The 10,449-nt window shown below is 38.6% G+C and overlaps 1 protein-coding gene across 2 annotated transcripts in view; it reads left to right on the forward strand.

Annotated features, from left to right (window-relative positions):
- TMOD3 (tropomodulin 3) overlaps positions 1 to 10,449 on the forward strand; it is a 63,828-nt gene that overhangs the window by 25,479 nt on the left and 27,900 nt on the right. The window contains exons 2-3 of one of the 2 annotated variants that reach the window (XM_019665670.1): positions 486 to 672; positions 5,412 to 5,568. In XM_019665670.1, coding sequence (XP_019521215.1) covers positions 547 to 672; positions 5,412 to 5,568 — 283 coding nt within the window. In that variant the 5' untranslated portion in view covers positions 486 to 546. Of the gene's footprint in view, positions 1 to 485; positions 673 to 5,411; positions 5,569 to 10,449 lie in introns of those variants that run through there. The other variant, XM_019665680.1, reaches the window with a different exon arrangement.

Genomic DNA, 10,449 nt, shown 5'->3' on the forward strand with positions numbered 1-10,449 from the left:
TTTTTTCTAATGGGAAGAGGCCATTTCTCCCATGGGGAGTATATTAATATCCATATTAATATTGAGACAAAATAATGTTTAACGCAATTTGCAGTAAAACAACTGTACCTTAAACATATTGTGCTTAAGCAAAGTACTCTGGTAGCAATCATTTGAAAGCCATTGATGGAAAAAATTGTATTTTGGCACATACTACAGTTCTTTCCCTCTAAAATTCAGTTATCCGAAAATCTAAATTCTATCAAGTAAACATTTTAGTGGATTTAAATTTTATTCCCTGCTTACCCCACTTTTTCCCAGTTATTTTTTTATTGTTTGTCAACAAATGACAAAAGGTAAAGGCATTGAATGATCCATAGAAAAGGGTAGTGTGTGATATATGGTCAAAGAATATATAACATTGGAAATTATATTTCATCTAACCTAGTAATAGATCTCAGTAGGTGGAGGTGATATTTTAAATGTTTTTGTTCTTCTCTCCATAGCTTTAAGAAAAAGTAGAAATCACTTCTGACTGTACTAACTAGCAAAAACTAAGTGCAAACCATGGCACTGCCATTCCGGAAGGACTTAGAAAAATACAAGGACCTTGATGAAGATGAGCTCCTTGGGAATCTGTCAGAAGTAGAACTGAAACAGCTGGAAACTGTTCTGGATGATCTTGACCCTGAGGTAGGTGCTCGCTAATGAAGAGAAATGAAATAATTTTTCAAACCCTTTTAATAAAGTAGGTATCTTTGAACAGTTAGCTTTTCCATGACTTTTCCCTGGCACCCCTTTATCCAGATGAACTTCTTGTCTTCTCTCCAGTTCCCCTACTTCTACCTCTGTATCCTTACTAACATGACTATGCTAAACTACTTTCTCCAACATCCTTAATTTTCAAACATCTCCTGAAATTTTTTCTACTGTAAGAAATTATTTCTCTCTGGTCAGGGAGGAATGTTTTTGGTAAAATGCAGCAGATGATCAGCTCTTCGATGTATGCTGACCTCTGTGCCTCTTCTGAGCTGCTGTACCAGGATGGCTGTAGTGCAGAGTCTCTGGAAGGTTCTTTATGATTTTGAATCTCATTGTTACCTTTTTGATAGATGCTGACCAAATCGAATGTTTCTAGTCATTGGTAGGATAGATCTAAGTAGGTTCAGCAATCCTGCACTCATGTGGAGCAGACCGGAATAGATGTATGTATGTTTCAGTTTGCGAAGTGGATGTTGTTTGTCTTATAAGTTACATAGGCTAAGGTAGAGACCCTTGACCCTTAAATTGTTATTCCCTGGTATGTATTGGGGGGCGGGGAGGTAGTGAGGGGAGAACCCTAAGGTTATGGCTACTTAACCTAAAAGTAATGGTTATTTGCTAGATTTCTTTACAAGTTTCTTTATGCCAAGACATTGATTTTTTTAGTGCCTTTTAGGATTGAGGTAGAGTTTGTTTTACAAAATTGTTCTTGTCGCTACCACACGTTCATTTCCTGCTGGGATGTTTTTAAACTTTTATTGAGAATTAAACTCCTATTCTCCACATTACTTTAGCACTTGGAAAATGTTTCTGTACCATAGGTCACATCCCTTAATGATAACTGTTACTATAAAGAAAACTTTTCAGTACACCTAAAACTGGGGAGATACTCGGATAACAGTGCTGTTTTGCTCATGTCACAGCAATACCTTCTTCATGGAGTTCAACCTGTTAGGCCTATTTGAATCAAATGGTAGGAACCTAAGAGTTCATCTAGTTCAGAGTTTCTTAACCTTGGCACTGTTGACATTCGGGGCTGGATAATTCTTTGTAGTGGAGGCTGTCCTGTGCATGTAGCAGCATCCGTGGCCTCTACTCACTACATGCCAATAGCATAACCCTGTTTTAAAACATACCTGGAATTTTGTTTTAATCAGGTACGGTAAGATGGCAGATATAGAGACAACTGCCTTGAAAGAAAAGTTTGTTACTTACAGTTCCCACCAGCAGGAGGCACACCATGCCACACAGGGCCACATGGGGAAGCACTCAGGTTCATCAGGAGGCAGAAGGAGCCATGGAACAGGCATGGCCTGGAACCTTTATTGTGGTTACCAAGGGAAGGAATGGGTGAGACAGGGTAGGCAAGTGTGAGCAAGTTTAGGACTGGCTAGTTTGAATAAATTCAATGGACTCTGGGCTACAGGAGTGGTCTCTGGTAGTCCGGTACCTGGGTGATTCAGGGCAGGGGAAATATTGGTTTGTTGTGTGAGATAGAGTGGGTGGTTGGAGCTATAGGCTCTGCACTGGTTGGTTTTCATATGAAAGGCACACTGGTGGCAGGGGAGGTTGTTTTGCTACCCTTAGGAATTAGCTATGGGAGGGGCAGTCTTTTCAGGATTAGCCAGGCCCTCAAGATGTCAAAGCATCATAAAATACAGAAAATAAAAACCATGATTAATATGCCTCCCCCCAGAACCCCCAGTTGTGACAACCAAAAATGTTTCCAGACATTGCCATTTGTCTCCTGGGGGACAAAAACACCTTTGGTTGAGAACGTTGATCTAGAGCTTGGAAAACAAAAGTTGGGTGACTTCCCTCACTTATTACAATTAGGGAGAGAACTGAGACTGGATCCCTCACTGCCTGATTGATCCCTGGCAGAGGCTAGTGGTCTTTCTGTTAAACTGGAGTGAGTCCCCTTCAACTCATGCCCTATGCGGATCTAAAAGCTAATGGTTTAGATTTTCTTATTTTCTTATTATGGCCTGCTTTTTGTATGTGGGGAGGCTTGAATTCTAACCTCTGGATGTATTTGCAAACTGCCCAACCCTAGTTGCAACTCCCCCAACCTCTGTCAAGACCAGAACAATGATGTTTATTGATAACATGCTACTTGTTGGGTGAAATATTTGGAAAGTGGGCCATTAAGGATCAGGTAAGAAAAGAGGGCAAGGGTAGTAGCAATTACTTCAGCCAGAGAAATACCACTGTAATTTATAAAGTCTCAGAGGGTAGAGAAGAGCAGATGAAGAGTGGGGATGGTGCCTTGTTATATTTTGGAGGGCTGTTTTCCTTTGCTTATGCTGTTCTCAGTATATTTATTAGCTAACATTGCATTTTCTCAAAACGTCTGTCTCCAAAAAACAGCCAACCAGCTCAGGCAAAAGCTTTTTTTTTTTTTTTTCCATTCCCAAGATAAATATATTATTACAACAAAATTCCACTGCAGAGGAGAAACATGCAAAGTTTAGTGGCAGTCATTTTAATGATATGTTTACCTGTGTAAGTAATTATGTTTTCCTGTGTAAGTAATTATGATTCATTAACTTAAACTATGCTTCTAATAAAGCTTGGTTCATAGGTTTATAGCCTCCAAAGCCAGTTAGCTGTCATTTATTTTGTGGTCAAAGACTGTATTTAAGGAGCCAGGAGTCCAGCTAACATATAATTTAAAACGCATATGTTTCCTATGGGCCTGAGCAGGTAGATGGAATAAAGCAGCTTCATCACTACCACCAGGAAATAGCAGCATGTACATGAATGCCTTTTGGATGGTGAAGGGCAGTAACTTTTATTGAAATTCACCTTAATGAGCATTTTTCTTTAAAATTATTCTCAAATCTTTATTCAGGAGGGTGCAACCTATATATCCTAGGTACTACGCTAGGCTTAGGAATACAAGAGAGAGCAAAACAAACGTGGTCTTTGCCCTCATAATGCAGGCTGGTAGGACTGGGGAGAGTTAGACATTAATCAAATAATCATGCCATATCGATATAAGAGCAGATAATGGGAATTCAGGAAAAGTTTCCCTTGGGAAAATGGAGCTGCAGTCTGAAAAATGAGCATCAAAAAATGGAGGGACAGAGCATTCCAGGGAAGGCCTTGTGGTAGAAGGGAGTATATGGCAAGTACAAGGGGGAATCAAGGGCTAGTGTGGCAAGGATGGAGAGGGTGTGAGATGAGGCGAGGATAACCTTGTGGGGTGGGATTGAGGGGTGAAGAATATTAGGAACTCATCCTGGGTGACCCATTGGGAGGCTGATGTAATCTTCCATCCCAGCTCGGATCATAGTTTGAACCGAAGTAATGGTGTAGGAGATAGAGAAAAGTAAACAGACTAATGAGTTTTTTAGGAAGTAAAAATGGAAAGGACTTGATGGTTGATTGGGCATGGATTCCTCATGTAGCTTTTGTCTTGATTTCAAAATCTAAGGGTAGAAATCTTGTGTTTCTTTTTTATGTTCCCATACACAGTTTTGTGTCACAAAAACATTTTGGTACAGGGTTAGGAATAGATCTACTTTGTGTTTCATCTTTATGGGTAAGCTTTCTGTGTAGTGCATATTATTTCATGAGAACACAGAGGTGAATTTCATGAAAATTATTATGGATCTCAGCAAATAGCCAAAGTTGAAGTGCTATATTTTCTAGTAATAAAATGAATATTTGTTATCATTATTCATGTAAGATCACTCCATGTAATGAAAAATTATCTTACAATACCAATGAGGTACAGCATCATTGCCAGTATTGGGAGGTGTTGCAAAAGAGGGTTGGCCCTTTTGCATGACTTCTGTGGCTTCCTCCCATTTTCAAAGCAGAGGAATACCCAGGAATAATGAGACAAGGCAAGTTCACCTCTTTGGCTTTTGACAAGCAAAAGCATGGAACGCACATTGTCTAGTCAGCGCTTGCTATGCCTGGGTTTAGTGAAAATTCAGATTAGGGACTACAGGAGACGACTTTAATCCATCGCCTGCCTCCTACCCCTCCCCCACCTTAACTTTATTACTCAAAAAGACTGTAGCCGGGTGAAAACCCAGGGACATGATTCTTGCCATGAGAATCTCAGGGTGCCTTGGTGCATGAGTAGCAATGACAGTTATTGCTACAAATACATCCTAGTGCTGCTGTATATACATAACATGCACATAGAAGTTGAACCTTTGATGCTGTGTTTAAATACAAACAAGTAAACATTAGTCTCCTGATATTCTATGTATGATGTACATGTTTTTTATTATGAGACAGTCTTTACAATGAAATGGAAGTCATTATGAAGGACTATGATGTATGTAGTTATTTAACATTCTTTTGTAATGGAATTATTTTCTGCATGTACATATGCTGAGTTGTTACTAAGCATTAAAAAACTTTTTTTTTCATTACCACCCCAGGACATTTTAAAAGTAAAGGGTGTTTCCTGATAGTAGAATGCTTTCTGAAGAAAATGTTTATGTGCTTGTTTTAATAGTAATCTAAGTGAATTCTACCTAATTAAAAAAATAACTGTGGAACACTTACATTGTTGCCTTAATATCATGTAATAAAGTGTTTAATGTCTGGATCATATTCTAGTCTATAACTCTTATCTGGATAATCTATGGAAGCATATAGGGTTGGTATTCTTGGGGTCATAATGGGTGATTCATTCTTTTTGGCAGAATGCCCTTCTGCCTGCAGGGTTCCGGCAGAAGAACCAGACATCAAAGGCTGCCACGGGGCCATTTGATAGAGAACATCTCCTTTCATTTCTGGAGAAGGAAGCTTTGGAGCATAAGGACAGGGAAGACTATGTACCTTACACTGGTGAAAAAAAAGGTAAACACAGAATTTTGAAGCCATTACTTGATAGCACTTTTTATAAATAGGTCTGGAGAAAATTTTTTAGAGGTACATCATTGGTAGCCTTAAAAGATATGATTATGTTGACTTAAAACATTGTTAGGTAATATGGGCGCTTCATTTACATTTTTCAACTTGGCCTGTAAATTCCTTCTTAATGATTTGTTAGTGAGGTTTCATTACAAAGTGATTTAGTTCTCTACTGTAACAAATATTGAAAGTGTACTGAGGTAAAATTTTTAATTCACTAGTGAATTACAGAATGCAAATGATGTCACAGCACTGCTCTCTTCTAACTCCTGTCTTCACAGTGGAATGCCATAAAATAATTCAGGCCATATTTTCAAAGACCCTTTCTAAAGGATATCCTATAGTCTTCGTTAGTAAGTCATAATTGTCAAAGCTTCATAATCATTACTTTCAGGAAATTTTGCTGATCCAAGTCCTGCCCATTGCAGATTTTGAGTTTCCGTAGCCTCAGTGGAGCCTGATTACAGCTATGTTTTTAAAGGCATATAATAACACTTAACATAACATAGGCTAAGTTTCTCAGCTTTCAGCACAAGTTGCACTAAGAAGCCAGATTCTACTTCACTCTTACCTAGGACACCATGCATGGAGCACTGAGGATGGTGCAGTAGTAGCAGCGCTGAAGATCAGCTCCTCCAGGCACTGTCTTTGCATCTGAATCCTTAGTCCAGAGCAGAGTGCTTTCTGCTGGTGAGACTTGAGCATTGTATTTGGGAAGGAAGCCCTTCTCATGAATTTGGCCACAATTCTGTCACATGTCTACCTCTTAGCTAAGGGAAGTCGGAAATTTTATTTTAACATTCCAGCCTCTGTAATAGAGGAAGACTAGTGAATGGCTTGAGTAGGTATTCCAGAAGGTCTGCATCAGACCTTTTTTAAATGAGCTATCATTGTCAACCCCCCTGCTCTTTCTGTAGGCCCCCCACCCCCATTTCTAGTTGAGAATCATGACCTTAGCTACTTGTATTCGTCATGGTTCTCCAAAGAAACAGAACCTAAAGGGTGTGTGTGAGAGAGGAATTAAAAGAAATTGGCTCACGTGATTGTGGAGGCTTAGTAAGTTTAAAATCTGTAGGCTAGACTGGCAGGCTGGAGACCCAGGGAAGAGTGGCAGTTTGAGCACAAAGGCTGTCTGCTGGCAGAATTCCATCTTGCTCAGAGGTCAGTCTTCGTTCTATTAAGGCCTTCAGCTGATGGGATAAGGCCCACCATATCAGGCTTTACTCACAGTCCACTGACTTAAATGTTAATCTCATCTAAAAACACCTTCATAGAAACAAGCAGCAATTGACCATGTATCTGGGCACCATGTCCAGCCATATGGCACAGAAAATTAACCGTCACACTACTGTTAGAAGTGGGAATGTCACGTTCCTCAGGTGTTTGGGGCCAGAAAAAGAATTGAAAGTCAGTGCATAGTATTGAAGTATGGAGAATCAAAAAGATAGGCAAGGGCCGGCCGATTGACGCGTTGGTTAGGAGCTGGCTTGGGACGTCAGCTCTGAGAAACAGGGCCCTGGTTTGGGTCCCACATGAGGGCCAGTGACGCTGCACCCTTTACAGCTAAGATGGTGAACAACAGCTCTACCTGGAGCTGGGCTGTGGTGAGTCACTGGCAAAGGCATAGGCTGCAGCCCCTGCTGCACTGGGCTGCCATGAGCTACTGTGAGTGGCTGGCAGCCAGTGTGAGCAGCCATCCAATGGCCAGTGAGCGACTGCCTCACCTGGGAAGAACACAATGATAATACCAACATGGGCTAGTGAAGTGATGTCCTCCACAACTAGACTGAAGAACAAAAGGACAGTAACTTGTCTATTTCCCTTCCCCAGTTCTCCAACGCTGTTCCCCTCCCCCAATTCCTCAATAAAATATATGGAGTTTGATGAAAAGAAATAAAAATAAGAGGTGTGAAAGAGCTACATTTGTCCTGAGCTGACCCAGGAAGCTTCCCAGTATGCTCTCATTTCATAATCTCCAGTTACCTAGGAAAAGATCTTGGAGGATTAGAAGAGGTAGGAAAGAAAATAGAAAGGAATTGTGGAAAGTAAGAAAATATCAGAGTTGAGAAATGATAGAGCTGAGGAATATGGGGGACAATAAGGAAAAAAGGGTATATTCTTAACTATAGTATAATAGTTTTTGTTTCCTTTTATATATTTTAATTTTTTTTCTTATTTCTCATTTTAGGTTTTAGATGGGTATGAAATAAATGGAAGTAGTTGAATTAAAAAGCAAGTAATTTTGTATTCACAATTAGTGGTTTTCTTTTTATAATACACTCAGTATTTTTATTGCCACTTTTAGCTATCTATGTCTGTTAAATACTATTTATGGGCATCTATGATGCAGTGATTAAGACAGTGGCATTTTTTTAAATAATGAACTTTTTATTAAAGTAGAACATGTTTACAGAATATGTACAAATCAAGAGGATACAGATCAATGAATTATAGAGTGAACACACCCATATAATCAGCACTCAGTTCAAGACATTCTTAGCACCTCTAAAAGGTCCCTTTATGCTTCTGCCAAGTCTTTTTTTTCTTTCTTCTTCCCAAAGATAATCACCATCATAGCTTCTAATACGATAGATTCGTTTTGCCTGGGCTTGAAATTTATATAAATGGAACCATACATTCTGGGTATCTGCCTTGTTTATTTCATATAGTTTTTGTGAGAACCAGATTTGTTAAAGGATACAGTGAAATCATTATAAAAATCCTTTACAGTGTAATTATTGTAAAGGATCCTATGGTGATGTTATAACCAAACAAAAGATTTCCATTCTGTCATGGAGGAGTTGTCCAGAACCAAAAATCCATCTGATGGAAGCAAATATTACCACCCTAGACTGGGTGGAGTCAAGACTTAAAAGCCACGGTACAGTGCCAGACCTGACGAAGGGCAAATTTGCCTTCAGCAACTGGGAACTTGGGTTGTAGAGCTGTGGTTTAAAATATAGCTAAAAGCCAGCTCTAATCTTCTCAAATCCACCCAGAATTAGTTTGCCTTGGTTATCCATAGTTACTAATTATGTCTTCCTTTCTTTGGGTCCCATCCCAACATCTTGATCACATTCTAGAAGATCTCAGAATAATTCTTCTACGTCTTATTAGCACACATCCCAATCAAGCTAAGTGTGAATTCCCTCCTTGGCTCTGAAAATCCAGAAGCTTGTTTTTTTAAGATGCCTCTCCCGTGACCCTTTACCCTGAACACCTAGGTTGAGTCTGAATTTTTTTACTTAATAGCTTATTTCACAGGAGATAGAGGATGCCTTCCCAGACAGCAGAGTTTAGTTCTTCATAAAACAGTTGGCAAATCTACCTCTCATAAGAAACAAAAGCATTTTACTTCTTTGGTGTACTTAGACTAGTAGAATTCGTAAAATGTGCCATTGGTCTCTAAACTAAACCATATTTCGTACTAAGATGACTGCTCTCAGAGTTCAGTACTTGCTGGCAGTATTAGCTTTCTGTGCCAGGAATGTTATAATGATGTCACTCAGTTCCTTGAGTTCCTTCCAAGCTATACGCCAAAATCACATGGTAATCCCGTAAGTTGTTTTTAAGGGTTGATCAGATGACTACTTCAATTTTTTAAGCAAAAAATTGGGAACCACTAAAAGGAACAGTTATCCAATCATGAGAAAGTCAACTACTTTCTCAGATTCTGAGACCAATTAAATGATTAATTATATTTGTTATTCTTTCACTTAGAGGTACACCGTCTTTCTGGAGCTAAAATTACATAGACCTGGCATGACAGGGAATTCCCTTAAAACTGAAAATTGGATATTGCAAGATTTTTTTCTTTTGACCACAAACAAAACCTATATACTCATGCCAAATTTTATATTTTTAGATCATCTTGAAATGTTTTAAAAAGACCTGATACACTAACAAGGACACTTGAGAGTTGTTATATTTAAATAAATTAGTAATTTCATTTTGTGATTTGTGAAATGATGGTTTATAATTGTACATTTTACAGAATTGAAGGCACATGTCAACATCTGAGAAGAGGAATTAACCCTAATTAAGTGAAGTTCAAGACATGTTTTCAATGCATTTTGGGGAATATTTTTTCCTACACCAGTAAATGTCCTGCTTTTAATAGTGTAGTTTGATTAATAGCAAAAAGGTGTTAGGCAGCTAGTAAGACACAGCTGACAAAAGATGTATTAAGGATTGTTTTTCAGTGCATATGTATAGTAGAATCCACAATATACATCTGCTAAGTTCATCTAAATCCAACAAGCTCATAGCTAAGAATGATATGGTATCAAGTAACCTTGGCAAAGATTAAAGGAAATGCCTTTCCTTTGAGTCTACTATAGGAAATAAACCAAAGGGTTAAGAAAATTAAAACAATAATTCCAACATACATTTCTTTTCCTTGAAAATATAGTATTAAAATATTGGGAAGCCTTTTACAAACTCTCCTTGAAATTTTGTGAAATATGTAACTGAGGCATTGAGCAGGATATGAGTGAAGGAGAGTATTCACTCAGCTCTTTCTTATTCCTGAGAATGGTGAAAATGGAGAGTGTTAACTATATAGCTGATTATTATTTACCATTATATCTTTACATATCTTGAGTATTCCATCTCCAAGATAAATAAGGCATGAATTTGACTCTTGGAGAAATCATTTGTCCCAGTCGTTAATATTTCTTACTCTCGTTTTGGCTTTGCTTTGTTAGGAGTCGTCCTGCCCATTTCTAATATTACATTTCACCCTTACATAGCCTAAGATTTTTTCCCCTGGATGTCCCATATTTCACAGATGGGCCAGAGCGGTGCTGCACCCTGTTCAGTACACTC

Source organism: Hipposideros armiger, unplaced genomic scaffold (genome assembly GCF_001890085.2).
Source record: "Hipposideros armiger isolate ML-2016 unplaced genomic scaffold, ASM189008v1 scaffold_12, whole genome shotgun sequence".
NCBI lineage: Eukaryota > Metazoa > Chordata > Mammalia > Chiroptera > Hipposideridae > Hipposideros > Hipposideros armiger.